Genomic DNA, 26,618 nt, shown 5'->3' with positions numbered 1-26,618 from the left:
TGGGTGGTAACGATCTCTACCATGTTCCTTTCTGGTATGCACACCACTTGATTCAGCCTCCTTCTTGTGCTGACCATTGCCAGAGGAAACCTTCTTTACTCCAGACAACGGAGCCTTTCCCTGAGTTTTCTCCTTCATCAGCCAATTTTCAATCCTCTCCACCCTCTCAGCCATTGCTTTCTGCCCCAAGGCGAGCCCTTGAACAACATTGAACAACTCCTTCATCATCTCTTTCAATTCGAGAATGTCGGTGTTGGGTGGATCCATCAACTTGGATTTGTTGAGTCTGGTAGGGTATCTGAACGAAGGAATGATTCGGTGGGCGCGAGCAGTGATTCTTCTGTCAACCAAACAGGTTAGATACCGGCACCTACAAAACAGCAAACAGGTTAATATGACTCACGCATGAATGCAATGTCTATCCATATGAGGGACATTCTGTCCTTTGACTCTGGCTTCATCGAGACAGATAACAATTTAACAATAACATTCTGACATCAGGATGTCTCTCAACCAAAATATCAATCAATGATATACTCCCCATATGGATAGACATGAGTTGGATGCAGATGAATGCAAAATGGGAATGATGCAGATGCATGAATGCAAGTCACTATGCATCCTTCAAGTCATCTGAAGATCAACTGTACTGGACCAGTCTCTGAACTGATTACACCCATCTGAGGGCCCATGTAACCACAAATCCAATTTGGGGAGTTCTGAAATAAACGGAACCGGTGGACATATCACTATCATCACAGGAAATCCACTGAATGGATGACAACAAGGTCCTCTGAACAGGTACATTCAAATTCAACCCGGGGATCCGAAATAAACGGAACCCGCTGATAGATATCACAAACAGAATTACGACGTATCAGAGATAGATATCCATAAGTCCAGCTGAACCATAGTCACCATCAGTACCTGCAAATGATTCAATCCCTCCCCACTCACGGGTGTCATCTAGGCCAGGGTAAGGTCAAGAGAAACGCAGGATAAATGATTCTTTCAAGAATATCATCATATGCATACCAGATGTATGCAACGATAATACCCTATCAGGATCTGAACTGCTCGTGATATCATGTTCCGCTAAGTGGCGCCATACCACCCGCTTCCCATGAATCACTCTATTCCTAGGTGTCCTAAAGTTCACTCATAGCCTGGGTATTGGGCCTTTTACCTCTTGTAACTCCCACCCAACAGAGAAACAGATACACAGCCAGCACAATGATAATATGATGCATGCAAACATATATGCAAGTATATACAAGCACAACATAATAATGAATGCAATAAATAAAGCAGTAAAAGCAACCAAAACTATCCTAAAGAGCGCTAGGATTGACTCGCTTAGGGAAGATGGACCAGCAAGAGGTCAACTTCTCTAGTGACTCCCCAGCAGAGTCGCCAGATGTCGCATACGCGAAAAACAACCGGCGGGAAAAGACACAGAGCCGCCACCATGCGTTATTTATCCCATAGGAGGGAAAGGAAATGCTCGAAGTAAACCTGAAGAAGGGAAAGGAATGGTCTTACGACCAGAGATTGCTAGGTACGGGAGTCAGTTAGGCGAAGGGAAGGTATTAGCACCCCTACGCATCCATCGTACTTGACGGGATCCACGCTCAAAAGAATAGAATAAGGTTGCTAAGTAACTGCTCAAAAACTGTACAAAACTGGAATAGAACACAGATGAAAGAAGACGGAGGAAGAGGACTCGGTAGGATGTCGCATCCTGGGCCTACGTAGTTATCAAACACAAACATCAGAGTCGACGTAGTTCGGGGACATGGGAAACATGCTCGCTAGGACATCGCATCCTATGCATACGTATCTTCTCTAACCAGAGTAAGAATCAGAGCACTCGTAGCTTGGCTAGCGCACGCCAAACAAATACTGAAAGGAGACGCTGAGACGTCAAACGAAACACCCACCTGGAAATGGAATGCCAATCAATGGACTTACATCCAACTCCAACCAAACAAACACCCACAGGAAACCGAATGCCAATCGTTGGACTTCCATCAGACTCCGAACAAACAAACACAAACAACGGGAGACCGAATGCCAATGGCTGGACTTACATCAGACTCCAAACACACACACAACCAAAACAAAAAGGTTGGAAAAAGGAAAAGGGTTCCCGGAGAGGTCAACTCAATCTCCTGCCTACGTACCTCATCTGGTATGAGGATCAGGGCGATGTAGTTCCTCTTAACAGGGAAAAAACTTCCCTAACCAGAGACTAGGGAGATAATAGACTAATAGGGAGACTACGACTCGAGCCTAGAAGTTGTCATGCAAACGATCCCTAAGTTGAGGTCTCTAATCAGCACCTAACTCGCACATGAAGCAAGCTAGCCTAAACAACAAGTAAACAAGCACAAGTACAGGTGAACAGGTATCACACACTATATGCAAACAAGCGGCTCATACAAGGCTGGGCTTTAGTCAAGGGGTTATATCAACCTCGACAAACAAGCCAACACTGTAGGGGTATCTGATGGTGCTCTTAACCACTAACATTGAGAGTTAGGGTGAGCAGATGAAATGGTAATGAGGGTTAGACCTCATAGCTCTTAACCCTGGCCTGGGTGAGCTTTAATCAATGAAAGTGTGGGAGTCCAGAATGAGGAACTCTACTCCACTTGACTGACTCTATATACAAAGATCTTGGGTTAGGTTCAAGAGCATCAGCACGTAGTGCGAGCATAACGAACGACACAACGATTAACAGGGGATTGATTGCTAATCCCTTCTATCTGTCAATTGCCTCTTCACTTAGGAGGACTTGAAGTACGTGGCACAAATATAAACAATCACAGTCATTGCGTCTTAAGGAGGACTTCAGCCAAATGCCTGCCAAAAGAAACGACAGGGCTTCCAGACTACATGGAGTTAGAAGGCTAAACTACCTCAGTGGTATGCCAACCACAAGCAAAGCAACTCAAGCAATGAGCTAAAGCAACTAAAGTACCTGTAAGAAAATCAAACAAATCAGTATTCACATTCAAACAAATCAAACAGACAGTCAACAGTGGTTCTATATGTACACAAGTCATGCTCTATGTGAAAGCATTCAAGGGATTCCACCACACTCAATGAACCTACACACAACAAAGGTTAGTGGACAAAGAATTTTCATCTCAAGTCATGAGATCAACATAAACCATTGGGACTAGGAGCTTGAACCTGAAATGCAAAACTCAAAAGATGAGTACAAACCACTAGCACCAAGGCTAGGATCAAAGGTAATGCAAAAAGTCAAAACAACAACCAATATTCCACATGAAGCTCATTTAATCAATCATGAACATGTCCTAAAAAGGACCAAGGTCAAATCCTAAGGCAAGGCTAGAATTCAATCAAAATGAGACAAAGACACACAATAAGATCATCAATTGGACTTACAAGTGAGAAAATGCACATTAAATCAGAAACACATCCAATGATCATGAAATTTTATACACAAGCTCCACATGTTGAACACAAGCATGGTGCAAAAAATTAGAACCAGAGGAGCTTAATTGGCATGGCAATGAAAATGCACAAGTATGACATCAAATTGTGTGACACAAATTGTCACACCATACAATCATGTGTCTAAAACAGAAATGACAAATGCTAAAAATGCATAACTGATAACATGAAATAATATCACATTCTAGGACTCGATTTAATTAAATTATATTATTATTTACTTCAGTTTATTTCATTTTACGCGATATTACTTGGTATTTTCTTTCTATTTGTCTCAGGTAGCTTATTTGAAAAGGAAGTGAAAAAGGAAGAAAAGGAGGTGAAAAAGGAATGAAAAGAAGCAAATATCAAAAGCCAAAGCCCAGCCCAAAAAGCACAGGCGCTGCGCCTGTGACGAGCGTCACGCTCTGCCCACTTGTGTTACGAGCGTAACACATGGTGTGACGGACGTCACACTATTCTCCTATATTTTTGGCTTCAGAAGCGCAACAAAGACGTTGAGGCCTATTGTTACGCTTGACCATTGGAACGTGAACGAAAGACTTTTTGGAAACCGTTGCAACAAAGTGACCAGTATAAATATTGGCTTTTGGCAAACCCTACGAGGATTCCACTTCGTTCAATTTTCTTCTTCCAGCCGTGCAAGCATACCATTATTTTTCCTTTACTGTTTTTGCTTTTAATTGCAGTTTTTATTTTTATTTTCTTTTCCAGTTAATCTTTCAGCACTTAATTAATTCTTTTTCGCACAATAGTTTCTACACCGGAAACTATTGTGTATCTTTTACTAGATCTTACCTTACGTTAGACCCTAGATTTTTATTCCTTCACTTTTATTTTCCTGTCCGATTGAAGAATTCAAGAACAAATCCAACCGGTTTGTGGTGGAGTGTTCAAGATTGCTATTTAATTACTCAGGTTCTTTAATTATTGTTTGAATTTATATATGCTCTGCTTTACTGTTTATTTATATTATTTGCCTAAGATGGAATTGTTTATGCATGATAATTATTTAGATCTGTTTAGCATGTCTGGCTAATTTATTTAGGTATCGGTATGTAGAGTAAGCGGAATGAAGGAATCAATACTAAGTTGGTTTAATTAAGTTTAAAATAAAATCACTCTTTTTACGGTCTCAACTTACATGTTTAATAACAAGGTTTTTGTACGAAAGTAAAAGACATAAAGAAGTTAAAATCAATAGAACGAGAGTTTGAGTTTTTAACTGGACAGTGTAAATTGGACATTAATTCTAGATCAGGGCGAAAGCAATTTTTAGAGTTAATTAAATTCTAATCTTTTTCAAAAAGTATTTTTAAAGGTTGGATGTGAGGACGAGAGTTAAGCATTTGAATTTAATTGTATAACCTAAGTCAACAGAGCGAGAGTTTGAGACAAGGGTGTTTAAACGATTAGTGTTTTCTTAAAAAGAGTTTCTACGGATTCTATTGTTTTCAAAAAGTGGTTTTTGACTTAACTAATAAGTGAGAGCTACATTAATATAAAATCATAGTTTATTCAACAGAGCGAGAGTTTGAGATAAGACTTTTAATCAATAGTGTCAACTGAAAAGATTTATTTTAAAACCAAGAAACCAACGAAGAATTGATTCCCTAATTACGACGAACTACATACCGATATCCGTTTAGTTGATATTTAATTTAGATCCTATTTTTAGTTTTAACTTTTCCCCAAACAATCAAAGTATTACCCGCCTTAGCTTTACGAAGTAACCTTAGAAAACGGTATATCGATTCATAAGTCCCTGTGGGATTGATATCTTTTAAAACTACGCGATAGAACTGTGCACTTGCAGTTTGTACCCCAAATTCGACTCATAAAGTCGCGATCAAGTTTTTGGCGCCGTTGCCGGGGACTTTTATTAAGTCGATATCATAACTCTTCTGTTACGCTGTAGAGACTAAGGCTTTTCTCTTTCTTTTCTTTCTTTCGTTGATTTGTATGCCACACACTCGCTCACAAGGCGAGCCGTACTAGTTACGAATCAACGATATCGAACTATATCTCCGAGTCTTACGACGAATTCGGGAATATCGTGCTGCAAACAATCTCCCTCCTAGCGAAACTCCTGATTTCAAAAATCTTTTCCCTTCGATACCCGAGATGGCAGAACCAGCTCGTGCTCTTCGAGATTACGCCGCTCCATCGCAAGATGAGCCGCATTCGAGTATTGCTCCACCCGCAATCGAAGCAAACAACTTCGAACTTAAACCTTCACTGTTGCAGGCAGTACAACAGAACCAATTCTCTGGAAATCCTACTGAGGATCCAAACCTTCATTTATCCGTATTTGTTCAATACGCTGATACTGTTAAAGCTAATGGTGTCACTTCAGAGGCAATTCGACTTCGTCTTTTTCCTTTCTCGTTAAGAGATAGCGCTAGAAGATGGCTCCAGTCTCTTCCTTCCAACTCAGTCACCACATGGAACGAGTTGAAGAAAGTCTTTCTTGCCCGATATTTTCCGCCGAGCAAAACAGCTATGTTGAGAGCCCAGATAAATGGATTTAAACAGAAAGATAACGAGTCTCTTTTCGAAGCATGGGAAAGATACAAAGACATGATGAGACTTTGTCCACACCATGGTTTAGAGGACTGGTTAGTAATTCATACCTTCTATAATGGTCTCTTGTACAACACGAGGTTAACAATAGACGCCACCGCAGGTGGTGCACTAATGAACAAACCTTATGCTGATGCTTACCAACTTATCGAAAGCATGGCCCAAAACCACTATCAGTGGGGAAGCGAACGAACAATGGTGGAAAAACCTCAAACGAAAACTGGCATGTACGAGATAAGTAACCTTGATCATGTTAATGCAAAAGTGGATGCTCTGGTCCAGAAAATTGAAAGTTTAAATGTATCACCTCCAGCCACCGTGGTTGCCATAACTCAGAATTGCGAAGTCTGTGGAATCCAAGGTCACACTCCTGCAGATTGTCAACTCCTAACAGGAATCCAAGCGGAGCAAGTAAACTATGCTCAAGGAAGCCCCTACTCGCATACCTATAACTCAAACTGGAAGAATCATCCAAATTTTTCATATAAGAGTAATAACGCTTTATACGCACCTGGACAATCTCTAAATCAAGCCCCAGCTATACCTCCGGGATATCAAAAGCCGATCCCATCTACACCTAACAATAACGCCCCTAGGAAATCCAACTTGGAAATCATGATGGAAAACTTTATAGCCTCTCAACAGCAAACCAATAAAGATTTCTTAAACCAGAATGTACACACTGGCGAACAAATTAAACAACTAGCAAGTAAAGTAGATGCCCTGGCTACCCATAACAAAATGCTGGAAACACAAATATCACAAGTAGCTCAACAACAAGCGCCTACTGCTGCCCCAACTGGTACGTTTCCTGGACAACCCCAACCTAACCCAAGAAGCCACGCTCATGCAATCATACTAAGAAGTGGAACGGAAGTGGAAAGACCGTCTGATCCAAGGATAGAAAACCAAAACCCTAAAAAGCCAAATGAGGAAGAAAATAAACCTAAGGAAAAGGAAGAGAGTAATAAGGAAACCGTAGAAAAGAAAGAACCTTATGTACCTCCACCACCTTATAAACCACCTATCCCTTACCCTCAAAGGCTTATTAAAACCAAAGATGCGGGCCAATTTAAAAAATTTGTTGACCTACTAAAACAATTAAACGTCACAATTCCGTTTACAGAAGCTATTACGCAGATGCCCTCATATGCTAAGTTCTTAAAATAAATTCTTTCTAATAAAAGGAAACTTGAAGATAGCAAAACTGTCACACTCACCGCTGAATGTAGCGCTATAATCCAGAATATGCCTCCTAAACTAAAAGATCCGGGTAGTTTCTCTATACCCTGTCACATAGGAAAATTTGTCATAGATAAAGCCTTATGCGATTTAGGAGCCGGTATTAGTGTTATGCCTTTATCCATATGCAAGAAACTGGAAATGGGAGAATTAAGACCAACTAAAATGTCTGTGCAACTAGCAGATCGTTCCGTCAGATATCCTGCAGGAATTCTTGAAAACGTTCCCGTGCGCATAGGTCAATTCTACATTCCAACCGATTTTATAATTATAGACATTAGAGAAGATGAAGTTACACCCATCATACTGGGAAGACCGTTCTTAGCAACCGCCGGTGCGATCATAGACGTAAAACGAGGACGACTCACCTTCGAAGTAGGAGAAGAGAAAATTGAGTTCATTCTTTCCCAATTTTTGAAAGCACCTGCAATAGAAGATACATGTTACTTCATGGATATCATCGATGAATGCATAAAAGAAACAGAGTTAGAAAAAGACAAATCATCTGACTATCTTGTAGAAGACAAACTTAACCAATGTCTAGCAATAACACCGGATCCTACGCAATGCCTTAAGAAACCAACCCTAGACCTGAAAACACTTCCCAAAAATCTAAGATATGAATTCCTAGACTTAGAACTTGAACGACCAGTGATAGTTAATGCAGACCTAGGAAGACTCGAAACAGAAAAACTCCTGCATATCTTAAGAAAATATCCAACCGCACTAGGGTACAACATCACCGATCTTAAAGGAATAAGTCCTTCTATTTGTATGCACCGCATCATGCTAGAAGAAGACTGTAAAACTTCTAGGGAACACCAGAGGAGACTAAACCCGATCCTGAGTGAGGTAGTGAAGAAGGAAATAACCAAGTTATTAGAGGCAGGTATCATATATCCTATATCTGATAGCAAATGGGTTAGTCCTGTACACGTAGTACCAAAGAAAGGAGGTGTAACAGTCATTGAAAATGAAAAAGGAGAAACTATAACCAAACGTATCGAATCGGGATGGAGAATGTGCATTGACTATAGGAAACTAAACAAAGAAACCCGAAAAGACCATTTCCCTTTACCATTCATTGACCAGATGTTAGAACGATTAGCAAAACATTCTCATTTCTGCTATCTAGACGGTTATTCAGGCTTCTTTCAAATACCAATTCATCCTGATGACCAAGAAAAGACAACGTTCACGTGTCCTTTTGGTACCTTCGCTTATAGACGAATGCCGTTTGGCTTGTGTAATGCTCCTGCAACCTTCCAAAGGTGCATGATGGCAATATTCGCCGATTTTCTCGAAAACATCATGGAAGTATTTATGGATGACTTTTCCGTATGCGGACAAAGCTTTGAAGAATGCCTTGAAAACCTAGAAAGAGTTCTAGAGCGATGTGTAAAAGTAAACCTAGTACTTAATTGGGAAAAATGCCACTTTATGGTACAAGAAGGAATTGTTTTAGGACACATCATCTCGAACAGAGGAATTGAAGTAGACAAAGCCAAAATAGAGGTGATCGAAAACCTTCAACCCCCGAAAACTGTGAGAGAAGTACGAAGCTTCTTAGGACATGCCGGTTTTTACCGACGATTCATTAAAGACTTCTCTAAAATAACTAAACCTTTAACCGGGCTATTGATGAAGGATGCTGAATTCATATTCGACAATAACTGTTTAGAAGCATTTCAAACGCTTAAACAAGCACTGATCTCCGCGCCCATAATGCAGACACCAGATTGGAATGAACCATTCGAAATAATGTGTGATGCCAGTGATTACGCTGTAGGTGCTGTTTTAGGACAACGAAAGGATAAAAAGATTCACGTTATATATTACGCAAGTAGAACTCTGGATGAAGCACAAATGAATTACGCCACAACCGAGAAAGAACTTCTAGCAGTAGTGTTTGCGCTAGATAAATTTCGTTCTTACTTGGTCGGAGCCAAAATAATCATCTACACCGACCACGCTGCTATCAAATACCTCTTAACAAAAAAGGATGCTAAACCTAGACTCCTAAGGTGGATCCTGTTGCTACAAGAGTTCGATTTGGAAATCAAAGACAAGAAAGGAACTGAAAACGTAGTAGCAGATCACCTCTCTAGACTTGAGAACCTTGAACCGGAAAGAACATCAATTAACGATGATTTCTCGTACGATAAGCTTATAGCTACTTTGGAAGAAAATAACGCTGATAAACAGGTAGAAACCACCTTAGCCATATCTGTTACACCATGGTACGCTGATCTCGTCAATTATTTAGCTGCCGGAATAGTTCCACCTACTTTATCCTACCAGCAGAAGAAACGATTCTTCTATGACATAAAACACTATTACTGGGATGACCCCTTACTTTTTAAAAGAGGCCCCGATGGTATTTTTCATCGGTGTATACCCGAAGAAGAGGTAGAAAATATAATCCAACACTGTCACTCCGCTCCTTATGGTGGACATGCAAGTACATCCAAGACCTGCTCTAAAATCCTACAAGCCGGTTTTTATTGGCCAAATATATGGAAGGATGTACATGCAGCTATTAAGAAATGTGACAGATATCAACGCACATGAAACATATCTAGACGTGACGAGATGCCACAGAAGGGCATTTTGGAAGTAGAGATTTTCGACGTGTGGGGAATAGACTTCATGGGACCTTTTCCATCCTCTTTCGGTAACAAATACATACTCGTGGCAGTTGACTACGTATCGAAATGGATTGAAGCTATAGCTTCTCCAACAAACGACACACGAGTAGTAACTAGACTCTTTAAGAATATAATATTTCCAAGGTTTGGTGTCCCAAGAATAGTAGTCAGTGATGGTGGATCGCATTTCATATCCAAGGTACTCGAAAAACTACTGTTTAAGTATGGCGTAAGACATAGAGTAGCGACACCTTACCACCCTCAAACCAGTGGGCAAGTGGAAGTGTCTAACAGAGAAATCAAACAGATACTAGAAAAAACAGTCGCCACCTCAAGGAAAGACTGGTCATTGAAATTACCAGAAGCTTTATGGGCTTATCGAACTGCCTACAAAACTCCCATAGGGACAACCCCATTTAAGCTCATTTACGGAAAATCCTGTCACCTCCCGGTAGAATTAGAACATAAAGCCTATTGGGCTATTAAAAATCTAAATTTAAACTATAAGGCCGCCGGTGAAAAGAGAATCCTTGATATAAGCAAATTAGAGGAACTCAGAAGAGACGCTTACGAAAATGCCAGAATCTACAAGGAAAGAACAAAACAATGGCATGACAAGCGCATATCGAGGAAAATCTTCAAACAAGGCGATACATTCCTTTTATTTAACTCTAGGCTAAAGTTATTCCCGGGAAAACTACGATCTAGATGGTCAGGTCCTTTCCAAATCACCAATGTTTTTCCCAGTGGAGCGGTAGAAATTAAAGGCAAATCTATGGAACCATTTACCGTAAACGGGCAACGTCTAAAACATTATCACTATGCAGAAAACAATGAAGATTCGCAAGTCTTGCACTTAGACGAAATGCCTCTAGAACTTATAGATTATAATTGATAGTTTTTATGTCGAGCTTGCGACATTAAACAAAGCGCTTAGTGGGAGACAACCCACCAATACTTATATTTTCATTTCATCCTTAATTATTCTTTTAAATTTTATTTAGTATTCTTTCTTAATTTATTTTAATTTATTAAAAACTTTTCTCTTCTTCTTTCGGCATCTGGCCAAATCCTGACTAAAACTAGTGTTTTTCTTTTCTCTAGCTAACATTAACCTGATGGGACAAATTGATCGTATGGGTATCAAATTCAGAGGGAAAGCTCAGAAACAAAAGTTTGAGGAACTAGCCACGAGAGAGATGCTACCTAGTCTGTATGCTAATGACTGGGCAATTACTGCCCTTGGACTAAGAGAAAGTGTCATGTATTTGCTGAGTCAGATAGGGTGGGAAACCTCTCCTATCCGTAGACATTTCGTCACTTACCGAAGACTAACACTAGAATTCCTTAGCTCCCTGATCTATCTACCCAGCCATGGAGAATGTTTAACATGGAGTACCAATTTGATATTCAAGACTTTACCAACCTTTTAGGTTTCCCTACCTCCTTTGACACATTCACAGTGAGCCAAGAAGAACTTTTTGAATATAGAGAACTTGAACACTTTTGGGGAAGCTTGACTGGAAATAACGATCCCGAGGAACATGAGTTTCTCTCTGGAAACATACATAACCCGGCCTTTCGTTATTTCCATAAGATCCTGACCCACACCTTATTTGGGAAGAAGCCAAACAGTACCACAGTTTCACGTGATGAACTCTTCATCATATTTTGTGCTTCCCAGAACCGTCCAGTAAACGGTGCCACTTTTATGTTGGCAAATTTAGACCACCTTATCCAAGATGAACGAGCACCAATTCGAATAGGCGGTTTGATAACCATGATTGGTAATGCTATCGGATTACGTCAGCCTATGCTTGACTTAAGCCCTTTTTGTGGCATTACTATTAGGAGTATACCCTTCCTCTTCAACACTATGTTTATAGCAAACCTAGGGTCTGAAGAGTTTGAACTTATAATTAATAACCAAGTTCTTTGCCTATTCACCATGCCCAATCCTAGGACTAGTGTCCATAACCGCAATAACTGGCTCTACAATCTGAACGCAACACCCTCTCCTGCTAGATCCACTGAATCCATCCAGGACTATGAGATTTGTGATGACCAGATTCCTTATGTTGAATCTGACCCTCAGACACCATCTGGTTATTATGATATTGATCCTCCTCCTCAGTCTGTCCCGGCCGAAGAATCAGCAATACCCGATCTTAGACATCATATGCCCGGAGCTGATTATAACACCACCATTCAAGCTTTGATGTCAGAACAAGACGCCCTCAGAGAAGGATTAGCTAACATGGGACAAGAATTTCTGGGATACATGAACAGTATGACAAATCAGTTCCACGAGTTACTAAACCGTGTTAACTCCTTTGCTCCTCCGGCCAGAGATCGTGCAGATGGATAGAAGTTGTTTCTCTTAGTTATTTAGTTTTAAGTTAGATTATTCATTAATGTCATTTCAATTTATGTTCGTATTTGTTTCTCTTTCGCATTTTTGTTTTTTTTCCTGTGTTACATTATGATTATTTTATGAAGCTATTGATTTATTCTACTTTATTATGAATTATGCAATATCTATCAATAATGCTCTCTACGGTTGCTGCCTACATAACTTATTAAAGAAAAATATATTTATGCACTATTATGCAAAGTAGAATAGCATGCAAGGGAAATTTAAATAGCAGAATAAAATAATTGGAAGCAAAGCAAAATAATAAAAATAAATCACTATAATTATTATGAAGAACGCAACCAGTAACCCGTGCCAAGATGATTGTGTGACGAGCGTCACACACGCCATCACGGTCGTCACACCAAGTGCTTGTGACGCCCGTAACGCCCCTGTCACGAGCGTAACACCTTCAGACTAGGTGAACGTTACAAGCCGTTGGAGACACGACCGTTACACCACTTCACCTTTTTACCTTCCCCATTTATTCACATTAACCCACATTTATTTACTTTTCAACCACTTCCTTTCCAACTTCCAAATTTTTTCCTATAAATACCCATCATACCTTTCTTTCTACATCACAACCATTCTATACAATCCAATATATTTCTTTTCTTTCCTAATTACTTCTTCCAACTCATTCATCAGTATGGCGGGAAATCAAAATTTCGGAAATATCATCTTCCGATCCGAAGATGATAATTATCAAAGGGAGCAGTTCGAGCGTTTCCAACAGCGAGGTGTCACCTCTACCAGGTATCCTGATCTAACTTGTTTACAAGAATTAGGATTACTTCAAGGTATAGAATGGATGCTCCGTCTTGCTGATTTAACCTTCCTTTGCACGCATAATCAACCTACCTACCCCTCCCTAACCTTAGAATTCTTAAGTTCATACGCGTACAACACTCCCACCGGTGAAGACGAGTACTTAACCGGTACCGCAACCTTCCGTATGTTCAACACCGAATACTCCTTATCCCAAAACCAATTGAGCACCATGCTACAATTCCCTGTAGAAGGTCAAGTCCACCCTAGGATACCTCCGAATTGCCAGTGGAACATACACGCCTTCGACCTCTTCAGGAAAATATCCGGTGTCGATACCAACAACTGGGATGTGCTCCTTGCTTCCCATATACATAACCCAACTATCCGGTACTTTATCCGCATCTTGCAAAACACAGTTTTTGGAAGACCGAACAACAGCAAAGTCAATGCAAAGGAGTTATTCTTCCTCGAATGCGTCTTCGAACCGGATACTAAGGTAAACGCCGCCTCCTTCCTATTTCATCATATCCGCACCTTATGTGCTAGAGGCCGGCAACCTTTTGTAATTGGTGGATTAATCACCACCATAGCACTTGGCTTACACCTAGGGGACCGACTCCAAACTTTAGAATCTTTACCACCCCTATTTATGGATATAAGCTACTGTCGGTCCAGCCGCCTAATAAAGAACAGAGTAGGCGGAGGGTATTACCTTATGGTGAACAACCAGGAAGTCCCAAGCGTTGTTCTACCCTACATTGCCCTAACAGATGTCACCAACCCCAACCGCCACCTCTATGATCTAAACGCTCCCGAAGCTACCGAGCCTTCACACGCAAATCCGTCCACAGACGAGTTTGAAGAAATGGAGCATGGTGATCATGCTCCTGCACAACAATCAGTCCCACAAAACCCTTCCGATAATCCAGCTGGTCCATCCTCACGACGTCGTCGACGAAGAAGGCCTGCAACCAACGACGACATCATGGATGCTATTGATGGTATGCAAGCATAGAATCTCGAAATGATGCAAATGATGCGCCAAATGCAACAACAACAGGAAGCGAGGAGTGCTATAACCGATCAGCGGTTCACTGAGTTGTTCAGCAGATTTGATGACTTAGAAATACGTCAACGATCACCAGGTCCAAGAACAAGAGGCGGAAGGCCGCATTGACTTTCGTTTCCTTTTCCTTTCTTTTTGTATTTCTTTTCCTTAAAACATTGGGGACAATGTTTCATTTAAGTATGGGGGGAAAACCGTGTTCTTTCTATCCTCCCTTTTTCAAGTATGTACCTTTCTTTTCATTGTTATTTCCCTTGAAATTATATTTAAAAAAAAAGAATTTTAAAAAAAATAAAATAAAAAAATAATATATATTTTATTATAATATAGATTTATTTTAAGTTAAGTCCCTAATGTGAAAAAAATTTCTATTATCTATTCCCTCAAAATTTTCATGAGCCATAACAAAAATTCAACACACTCAGTAAGTATAAATGTTGCTTAATTTATCGAACTTGAGACAAATTAAGACAAAAACTATTACCGCCCAATACTCTAAACAAACCTCAACATGTTGGATCAGAAAGGCATCTGTTATACAAGTCCCTGGATTTTTAACCTTATAATAACCCCGAGTAGTTTATACAAGAAGTCAGCACCATCTTAATAGCAAACTACGTGGAGGGTCGATGAATATAAGTGAATGATTCCCAAAGTATATATACATCAGGAAATGCACTAACTAAGTTAGGTGATCCTTACCAGATCATTTAATCCAAAAGTTGCAGATCATACAAAAACATAATACGAAAGATCCATTATGAGTTGGTTCAGCAGGTATCTGGTACTGAACTTGGTAGGGCGGACTACGGTCCGATCCCCCGCAATTTGCAATGGACTAAGTAACGAAGTTATCCGACTCATGTACCAGAGCTTCAAGCTAAAAAGGGGATCAGAATCACTAACCGGTCACTCCACTATGTGCGCGAAACGATAAAGGGCTTAATGTGATTTCGCTAGAATGAAAAAGGGTGAAATAAGAGTAAAAGAACCAGGCTAGCTATAATAGCATGACTCGAACTGGTTTGCATGAGGTAAGATTATCAGATGCGGTAGCGGTTGTTCTTGATGTCGAGATTAGACTCAAGTTGCTTCTAAACAAAATCTACTTGCAACCTAGTACGAATTGATGTGTGTTTTGAAATTTCACCTGGCTAAATTTTTAAGCGATTTCTATACTGTATTTTGCTTGAGGACAAGCAAAGATCTAAGTATGGGGGAGTTTGATAACATGAAATAATATCACATTCTAGGACTCGATTTAATTAAATTATATTATTATTTACTTCAGTTTATTTCATTTTACGCGATATTACTCGGTATTTTCTTTCTATTTGTCTCAGGTAGCTTATTTGAAAAGGAAGTGAAAAAGGAAGAAAAGGAGGTGAAAAAGGAATGAAAAGAAGCAAATATCAAAAGCCAAAGCCCAGCCCAAAAAGCACAGGCGCTGCGCCTGTGACGAGCGTCACGCTCTGCCCACTTGTGTTACGAGCGTAACACATGGTGTGACGGACGTCACACCATTCTCCTATATTTTTGGCTTCAGAAGCGCAACAAAGACGTTGAGGCCTATTGTTACGCTTGACCATTGGAACGTGAACGGAAGACTTTTTGGAAACCGTTGCAACAAAGTGACCAGTATAAATATTGGCTTTTGGCAAACCCTACGAGGATTCCACTTCGTTCAATTTTCTTCTTCCAGCCGTGCAAGCATACCATTATTTTTCCTTTACTGTTTTTGCTTTTAATTGCAGTTTTTATTTTTATTTTCTTTTCCAGTTAATCTTTCAGCACATAATTAATTCTTTTTCGCACAATAGTTTCTACACCGGAAACTATTGTGTATCTTTTACTAGATCTAACCTTACGTTAGACCCTAGATTTTTATTCCTTCACTTTTATTTTCCTGTCCGATTGAAGAATTCAAGAACAAATTCAACCGGTCTGTGGTGGAGTGTTCAAGATTGCTATTTAATTACTTAGGTTCTTTAATTATTGTTTGAATTTATATATGCTCTGCTTTACTGTTTATTTATATTATTTGCCTAAGATGGAATTGTTTATGCATGATAATTATTTAGATCTGTTTAGCATGTCTGGCTAATTTATTTAGGTATCGGTATGTAGAGTAAGCGGAATGAAGGAATCACAACTAAGTTGGTTTAATTAAGTTTAAAATAAAAATCACTCTTTTTACGGTCTCAACTTACAGGTTTAATAACAAGGTTTTTGTATGAAAGTAAAAGACATAAAGAAGTTAAAATCAATAGAACGAGAGTTTGAGTTTTTAACTGGACAGTGTAAATTGGACATTAATTCTAGATCAGGGCGAAAGCAATTTTTAGAGTTAATTAAATTCTAATCTTTTTCAAAAAGTATTTTTAAAGGTTGGATGTGAGGACGAGAGTTAAGCATTTGAATTTAATTGTATAACCTAAGTCAACATAGCGAGAGTTTGAGACAAGGGTGTTTAAACGATTAGTGTTTTCTTAAAAAAAGTTTCTACGGATTCTATTGTTTTCAAAAAGTGGTTTTTGACTTAACTAATAAGTGACAGCTACGTTAATATAAAATCATAGTTTATTCAACAGAGCGAGAGTTTGAGATAAGACTTTTAATCAATAGTGTCAACTGAAAATATTTATTTTAAAACCAAAAAACCAACGAAGAATTGATTCCCTAATTACGACGAACTACATACCGATATCCGTTTAGTTGATATTTAATTTAGATCCTATTTTTAGTTTTAACTTTTCCCCAAACAATCAAAGTATTACCCGCCTTAGCTTTACGAAGTAACCTTAGAAAACGGTATATCGATTCATAAGTCCCTGTGGGATCGATATCTTTTAAAACTACGCGATAGAACTGTGCACTTGCAGTTTGTACCCCAAATTCGACTCATAAAGTTGCGATCAATAACCAAGCCTCAAAAATCACATGACATGTTAGGAATCAACACACCAAATCTCAAAGCAATTGGCCAATGTATGAGCATTCCACAATAGAATGAATGAAGCATGTCACATTTGCATACATGTCCAAAGAAGCCAACACAATTAAAATTCCAGAAATGATAAAATCATGAAATCATAACCATAAAATAATAGACATCCATATGAACATGTAGAAAAAAATTGGGAATTAATTGGATCAACATGCTAGTTTTTAGGATTTTTGGAATTTGATGAAAATAATAGGAAATAAAATGTGAATCATGTAAAAAATGATAATTGAAATAAGAAAATGGACCAAAGCATCAACCAGGATCGAACAGAGGTCATGAGGATTCAAGGCGCGACATGTAAAACACAGTCGTTTTGGCATGAGGAATTAAACTGCAAAAAGAAGCACTCACGCAGGAATCGAACACAGGATACATTGGATAATAGCGCGCTAACAGTACATTTGAAGACCTGAACCAGAAACCCTAGGAACAGTACACGCACGGCCAGGCATGGTGGTTTCCACCGTCTTCTTCATGAAGACGGTGGTGCTACAGTAGCAAGCTCAATTTTTTTTTCCAGAATTGCACAGTGTATACATCATTGGAAAGCTCTCATCAAGCACAACACAAATCCAATATTATTTTGGTCTAATTCATCACGAATCAAGAGAATCGAACCAAAACATTTTTGCACTCCAAACTTTAACTTAACATATCTCAATGAATACTCAACCATTTTTAATTCTAAAAGCATCAACAGAATCAGCATTCAAAGATCTACAATAACATGCACATAAAATCATGAATTAAGAGGTTCGAATTTCCAACCTCTTGAAGAACAATCAATGGCAGCAGTGGATTCAAAGGCCTAGCAATGTCCAAATCAGCTCTATCAACCTTGTTATGAAGTCTGATGCACGAATCAATGCTTGGAAAGGCTTAGATCTAGCTTAATCTCAAAGCTCCATGTTCATGTTCATGTATGGATTTGCTTAATTCTTCACCAATTTCTTCAACTCAGTGCTTGAATCCTACCAAATGATGATCAAGGAACAAGAATATGCAATAAGAATCATATGCAATATGGAGAATTTTTGAATTTGGATGGAGAGAAAAATTTGGAGGGAATTTGGATCTAGATCTAAAATGAGTGAAAACTGACAAATTCTGTTATGATTAAGGCTTTATACTATGTGTTAATCATGCTGAAAAATGTAATTAGCAATGGTTAATGGAAAATTAATCAAATATGAGGTGTCATGCACAAATTGCAAATTCACCTTATGCATGGCAATCCCACGTGAACAGTACCACATTATCATTCAATTACACTTAAAATCAATTTATGAACACAATGGAATGATCAAAAGGCTCATGTGATGCACCAATTTTAAATTCTTCATTTTCCCTCCAAAAATCACATGTATGCACCAATGATCATATGAGATTTTTCCATGTAATGCAATGAAGGATTTGGAAATTATAGGTCAAAAGGAGCATGATGCAAAAAGAGGCACTCAATTTGGAGTTTTAGATCAAAAGTTATGGCTCTTGGAAGTTCCATGCACACTTAGCTATCATTTGCTCATATCTTCTCAACCATTCATCAGATGCTCATGATCTTGGACTTTTTGGAAATGGGAGAGAAAGATCTTCAACTTTCATGTTGGGAAAAATTTTATTTGAAGCTTCTTTAATGTTGGAAATTCAAGTTGAAAGTGGTCCAAAAACTTGCCATTTTTGGAAACTTGAAATTACAGGTCACTTTCCATTTTGGAAACTTTTGATCTGGCTTCAAAATCTTCAAGGTAGATGTTTGACATGATGAATAAACCTCTTTTGGACATGAATGAAGTGTCTCAAACCATTTCTCCACCTCCTAGCCCTCAGTTGACTTTCAGTTGACTTTTATGGCCCCTAGATGACCTGAAACTGCACTGTGGACTTTTGAGCCTCTAGCACTTGGTACAATGGCTTTAAAATGAACCTTGGCTCATATAAACTCTCTAGAACAATCATGTGGCCTCCATCTCAAGGAAAACTTGCTCTCTTTGCACTGATGATTCCTCTTGATGCCAGTCTTGACTGATGGGATGCAATGTACTATGCAATGTTAATGTAATGTTAGTGACCTAAAAATGAAATGAATGAATGAATGGGGGGTGCAAATTTGAGGTGCTACAGCTGCTCCTATTCAATCAACTGAGAACCTGAACGGATGAGAGCAACGGCTGTCATACATTCAAGGTAAACAGGGATTGAATACCAAAAGAACCTGGAATTTGCACTCTGCGGGAGATGATCAAAGAAACAGTCGACTTGATATACACTGATATCAAGGAAAGCGGGTCCATTTACCGATGGTGGCTGGTGGAACAGTCGACTTGATATACACTGATATCAAGGAAAGCAGGGCCATTTACCGATGGCGGCTTGAGAACAGTCGACTTGATATACACTGATATCAAGGAAAGCGGGGCCATTTACCGATGGCGGCTGGTGGAACAGTCGACTTGATATACACTGATATCAAGGAAAGCGGGGCCATTTACCGATGGCGGCTGGTGGAACAGTCGACTTGATATACACTGATATCAAGGAAAGCGGGGCCATTTACCGATGGCGGCTTCACTGGGGAGGAAAAGATGTTTACAACTGGAACCAGACAAGACATTTACCGACGACTCTACTGGGGATTTTGATATTTATCAAAGAAAGGATACATGACCAGACATTGACCGATGACTAGGAAGGAACTCGACATTTACCGACATCGAAAGATGATGTTTACTGACACCAACAAAAGGACGACCAGACAATTACCGATGACTGGAAAAAAAAGAATACACAACCAGACGTCAACGAACGAATGGGAAAAAACTCGACATTTACCGACATCGAAAGATGATGTTTACCGACACCAAAAGAACGACCAGACATTTACCGATGACTGGAAAAAGAATATACAACCAGACGTCAACGGACGAATGGGAAAAAACTCGACGTTTAGCGACATCGAAAGATGATGTTTACCAACACCAAAAGGACGACCAGACATTTACCGATGATTGGAAAAAGAATATACAACCAGACGCCAACGGACGAATGGGAAGAGAAACCACGACCAGACGCCAACGGACGAATGGGAAGAGAAACCACGACCAGACGCCAACGAACGAATGGGAAGAGAAACCACGACCAGACGCCAACGGACGAATGGGAAGAGAAACCACGACCAGACGCCAACGGACGAATGGGAAGAGAAACCACGACCAGACGCTGTAACACGGTGGGAGAACTGACTTTAGTTAAATGTTGCGGATAGCAAGAGTCGCCATCGACTTTTATTTTATCCAAAAGGAAAGGACATAAAAGAACAGGAAAGACCTTAAAAAAGATTTTGAGTTCGGGGGGTAGGTTATACAAAGGGAAGGTATTAGCACCCTTTATATCCATGGTTATCCATGGGCTCTTAGTTACTTAGCTCACTTTGTTTGTTTGCAAGAGTGTAGTGTGTGATTAGAAAAATTTCTTTAAGTACTTTGTAATGACCCTCGTATGGGTGTATACAAAGCCTAGTTTAGAAATTGTGAGGTGTAAAAGTAATTTTGAAAAGTGTGAGCAAGTAACTATGAGATACCTACCCTATATTAAGTCTTTCGTGTTCTCGTATATTCTTTCAATGGTAAGACTGTCCCTATTATTAAGGAATAGGTAGTCATTACCTTGGATGTGCTTAAGGGACGGGCGTAGGGTCATCGTATGGTCAATGAAGGCAACATAAGGGGTGTCTTTAGCAACTCGTAGGGACTATCATCATATTTACCGAAGGGACAAGATCATTATATCGTAGGCAACCTCTAGGGACTTGATCAGTTTATAGGGACTTGATGATTTTTCTGTTTGAAGGGACTTTGCTTAAGACACCCCTATTTTCGAGGGACTTGACCATTTAAAGAAGGCAACCAAGAGGAATACCCTAGGAAGTACAGATGGCGATCAAAGATCGACTTACGTGTGTGAGTGTTATTTTTCAGATATTTGTCTTGAATTTAATTTTCTAAGTTCAATTATTTACAATTAGTTTTTTGCACTCCCTAAATTACTAACCACGCAATAAATATTTACAAAAATAAAAGCAAGAAAAATAAATTCCTAAACTATTACATAGCTATGGGACAGATACATAATAATCAGGCGAGAAAGAATAAATTTACAACCTATACATTTGTTCCTAATATTATAAATAAAACAAAATTAAAATAAGGAAAATAATGAAGCAAAAATAGAATAGATAAAAGCAAATAATAATAAAATAATAAATAAACAATGGTAATAAAGCAATAATAAAATAACAATAATAATAAAGTGATAATAAAAAGGTTAGAATTTTAAAAGAAATTATTTTAGGTTAAACAAGTTAGATTTTTAGAAGTTATTAGAAAAATATGAGTTTAAAATAAATTAGTAATAAAAAAGAATTTAAAATATATTAATGTACAAATTATAAAATAAAAGAGTTATATGAAAAATATTAAGTTAGTTATTTACAAAATAAATAAAGATTATAGAAAATATCAAATTATTAGATTAATAGGTTTATTATTATTATTCAATTAGAAAAATGGTCAGTTAGATTTTATTTACAAAATATATAAGGATTTATTATTATAAGTAAGTAATAAAAAAAAAGTTATTAAAATAGTTAGTATTTATTATTTATTTACAAAAAAATATAAAGGTTATAGAAAAATATTAAATAATTAATTTAGTAGGTTCTCACGCCCTACATTACTAAACCACACAGTTAATATAGGATCAATGGCAGGAATTTAAATGGCAGAAAAATAAATGGCAGAAAAATAAAATGGCAGAAAATAAATGGCAGAAAATAAAATCCTAATTATTACAACGCTTTGGTGCAGTTACATAATAAAGATGGCGAAAAGTAAAACTGAAAATATTACAAGTTAAAACTTAAAATATTACAAGGGCGAAGCAGTTACAGTGTATGAATAACATAAAAAGGAGCGAAAATAGGAAATAATAATAAGGTTTGTTAAGGTTTAAGAAAAGGTTTATGGTTTAGAGGAAATAACACGGTTAAAGTTTTAGGTTTGAAATTTAGAGTTTGTGGCGAAATTGTCAGGGTTTAGGAAAAATCAGGGTAATTAGTTATGAAAAAAATGTGCAGATCTAAATATATGTATATAAAAAAACAAAAAAATATGAATTAAAAAAAACAACGGCGTTGCTAGCGCAAAATTGCGATCATCGCAACTGGATCGGATAACACAAATGTCACGCCTCATACACGTATATGTGAAAACGGCGTATTGACACGATCCGATCCGAAAACATAATCAAATTATAACATAAAATAGAAATATATATATATATATATATATATATATATATATATATAAACTATTACCAAACTGTGTGTACGATAGTATAGATCAGCCACTCTCAGTTCCTCTTTTTTGTTCTGTCTTTCTGCCTCTCTCTATCAGTCATGCTAGTAAATATATATAGGAACAAGTTAGGTTAATGATAATGGGCCTAAGTTTATTTTGAAACCCAATATTAAATTAAAAACTGAATAAAGTTAAATAATTAGAATAGTTAAAATTAAAATAAAAACTAATTAACCTATTTATTTATTCTAGACCCAATATAAAAATAAATAGACTCAAAAAAAAAGTCGGGCACCAAAATGCTCAAAAAAATAAAATGAACACGTCAAAATAATCAGCGCGAAATAAATGACTCGGAAAAATACAGCGTTTGGTCGGATTTTGAAATAAAAATTATGACCGTTTAAACCGCTCAGACTGATCAACAACATATGACCAAAAATAGTCGTAAAAATATTTTTAGCATGTCAAATTAAACCACGTGAACCGCAGATTAATGTTACCGACATTTGCAAACTTAAACTTGATATTTTTTCGTTGACTAATTTTAGGCACAGTTAAAAAGTTAATTTGACCAGTCTGTTTGTAAATTTTGAGAAATTATTCCGGCTAATATTAAGACAGAAAAAAAATGTTATGCTATGAAGATGATGCAAATGAATGTGAAACAAAAAATTGGTTAGAGTTAAAAATAGAGGGCAAATTTTGGGGTGCAACAGCTGCCCCTGTTCAATTTTCTGAAACCTGAGGAATTAGATTGGCCTGTGTGCCATTCGTGACTTGGAAGGTTGAAGGGGATTGAACACAAAAGCCCAAAAATTTGCACTCGCCGGTGCGTAAAGTAACACTGATGACTAGTTGTATATGCTTAAGTGGGCTTGAAGATGCCACTTGGAAGAACTGGAGATGGGCTTATAGATGCCATCCATAATATCAGGAGGTGATAGTATCTTGATGTTGATACTGGATATCAGTACTAGGTCTTCGTATAGGCCGTCTCTGAATCGTATCTAAGAACATACTTTTAATTTAAGTGTCAGAACCAAATCTTCGTGGCGATTTCTTTCTGAATTAAGTATCAGCACTAGACCTTCGTATAGATCGTCTCTGAACTGTTTTGAATTGTTGAATAGACCAGTAGAAATAAATCTTCGTGATGATTATCTCTTCTGGAAATATCCTGGATTAGGGAATAGATCTTCGTATAGACCGTTTGCCTACTATCCGAGGACAAAAGAGTATCAGGATTAACTCTCCTGAAAACATCCTGGACTAGGGAATAGATCTTCGTATAGACCGTTTGCCTACTATCCAAGGACACCTTGAGTAATGATTAAGTATCAGCACTAGATCTTCGTATAGATCGTTTCTGACCTGTTGTGAATTGTTGATAGTATTTTATCTGTATATAACCATCCTGCCAGGAAAAGGTTAGTTTATGCAATATGTATGCATGCATGGCATGGTGCATCTAAGTAAATGTATTATGCACTTATGGATATGCTATGGTATGATGTAAATGATGTATGTATGAATCATGCGGCCTGAAGCGTCCGGATATCTTTGTATAACAACTGCTGGCTAGGGAAAATAAATCCCGATTCGTTGCTGAAGAATGTGAGGAACTCGTTCCCGTCTTGTTTGATAGTATAGTATTTGTCACTTCCCGTATTCGTTCGTCGTACTTCTATTGAAGGAATAAGTTCCTGAGTATCCCGACTGAGGATAAAAGAGATGGACATAAATTCCAGGGGAGACGTAATTCGAAGTATCTATAAAGATAGATTTACTCTACTGGGGATTTGTAGTGGGGATGAACCGGCGAAGCTTCGTTGAACTACTACCCTCGTTCGTCCTTAGTAAATACTATTACTGCATTTTATGCATTTCTGGTAGACATCAATCGTATTCAAAAGCATACATACATTCAAACACAACCAATGGACGTTTTCGCTTATGTAAATAGAGTAAAAGTAAATCTGGATTCAAAGATGAAATTTTATTTATATCACAAAGTGACCTATACATAGGCAAGTTTGTGCAAGGAGACAGAAATCCTAGTAAGAGGAATTCGTCGTAAATTTTTTTATAAAACAAAGAAAACAGCTATGTGAAAAATGATCCTATTGAGTTTCAATTCTACTATTGCCATTATCTTCAAATATCTCATCTTCTGCTGTTGAGACAGAAACGATTGGATTGATCTTTATCTGTTTGAACTTGATTTAGGTAGCACCATCAGTTGAAGTTACATGAGTGATCCAAACGAGACATAGTCATACGCTTTAATCCCTAACTTTTGCCTGGATTGCCCTTTCAGGTTTTCAATCCACCGGGATACCCTTTTTTGCCCAAGCCGCCTTTTCAGGTTTTCGACTTGCCGGGTGTACATTTTTTTTATATATATCCCTAATTTTTGCCCGAACCCTTTTGGTTCGCCGGGATGCCCTTATTTTTGCCTAGGCCAGTCAACCTAGCGGGTCTCTTTTTATGCGTAGTATTTTTTAACTATGTCTGCGTTTACAGGCTGTGGAAAGTCTTCACCATCCATAGTAGTAAGCATCATGGCACCTCCTGAGAATACTCTTTTGACCACAAATGGTCCTTCATATGTAGGAGTCCACTTGCCCCTAGGATCACCCTGTGGTAGTATGATACGCTTGATTACCAAGTCATCATCCTGATATGCCTTTGGCTTAACCTTCTTATCCACACAATGAAGCAAAGTTGAATCATGATTGCGTTTGTACAAAATTCCATTACTCAGGAAGAACTTAGCAGAAAACCTCCTCAGAAACTTCTTATCTTTGACAGATGCCCCTTCAGGGAACTCCTGAGTTTCAAGATATCTTTTTACTTCATAGAACCAAGGCTTTTCCTCTCCTCCTTCAGTATCAATCTCAGTGCAGTATGCAGGCTTCTCAAATCTATCAATAGTAATCTTGGGAGCTTCATCATCCCAGCTAATCTCAAACATAGATGCCATGGTGGCTAATGCATCTGCCAACTGATTCTCTCCTCGTGGAACGTGTCCAAAGGTAATCTCTTCAAAATGTGGGATCAAAGACAGCACATGCTCTCTGTAGGGAATAAGATTTTCATGCTTGGTATCCCAATCTCCTTTAATCTGACTCACTACCAGGGTTGAATCTCCATATACGTCCAGGAACTGAATTTTCATATCAATGGCAGCTTTGATGCCCAGGATACATGCCTCATACTCAGCCATGTTATTGGTACAATAGAAACAAAGTCTTGCAGTAATCGGGGTATGACAACCTTTAGGGGAAATGATCACAACACCAACACCATTACCAAGTGCATTAGAAGCTCCATCAAAAACCATAGTCCATCGGGATCCTTGTTCAGGTCCGTCATATTGTCCAGGTTCTTTGGTAATAATCATAATGTCTTCATCGGGGAATTCAAAACTCATTGACTGATAATCATCCACTGCCTGATGAGCCAAATGATCAGCTACAACACTTCCTTTAATGGCCTTCTGAGTAGTGTACTGTATATCCTATTCTGTTAAGATCATTTGCCATCTCGCTATTCGTCCGGAGAGAGCAGGTTTCTCGAATATGTACTTGATTGGATCCATCTTCGAAATCAATAAGGTAGTATGAGTCAACATATACTGTCTTAGTCGGCGAGCAGCCCATGCCAAAGCGCAGCAAGTTTTCTCGAGCAGTGAGTATCTTGTTTCACAGTCGGTAAACTTTTTGCTAAGGTAGTATATTGCCTGTTCTTTTCGACCAGACTCGTCATGTTGCCCCAACACACACCCCATTGAGTTGTCTAATACTGTTAAGTACATAATCAAGGGTCTTCCATCAACTGGTGGCATCAAAATTGGAGGTTCTAGGAGATATCTCTTGATTTCATCAAAGGTTGTCTGGCACTCATCATTCCACTCCATTACCTGATCTTTCTTTAACAACTTGAAGATTGGTTCACAGGTAGCAGTTAATTGGGAAATAAATCTTGCAATGTAATTCAATCGTCCCAAGAAACCTCTAACTTCCTTCTCAGTACGGGG

The 26,618-nt window shown here is 38.4% G+C and overlaps 1 protein-coding gene and 1 non-coding gene across 2 annotated transcripts in view; both read right to left on the bottom strand.

The window, feature by feature from the left end:
* LOC127080912 (uncharacterized) overlaps nucleotides 1-25,805 on the bottom strand; it is a 93,416-nt gene extending 67,611 nt beyond the window's left edge. The window contains exon 1 of the mRNA XM_051021204.1: nucleotides 25,245-25,805. Coding sequence (XP_050877161.1) covers nucleotides 25,245-25,805 — 561 coding nt within the window. The remainder of the gene's footprint in view (nucleotides 1-25,244) is intronic.
* LOC127088478 (small nucleolar RNA R71) lies at nucleotides 5,989-6,095 on the bottom strand. The gene has a single exon (XR_007790312.1). It is a non-coding gene; the product is annotated as a small nucleolar RNA R71 (small nucleolar RNA).
* Nucleotides 25,806-26,618: the final 813 nt, after the last annotated feature.

The sequence above is a fragment of the Lathyrus oleraceus genome, chromosome 5 (genome assembly GCF_024323335.1).
Source record: "Lathyrus oleraceus cultivar Zhongwan6 chromosome 5, CAAS_Psat_ZW6_1.0, whole genome shotgun sequence".
Lineage (NCBI taxonomy): Eukaryota > Viridiplantae > Streptophyta > Magnoliopsida > Fabales > Fabaceae > Lathyrus > Lathyrus oleraceus.
Note: the sequence above shows the minus strand (reverse complement) of the source record. Positions and strands in the feature narration are given on the sequence as shown.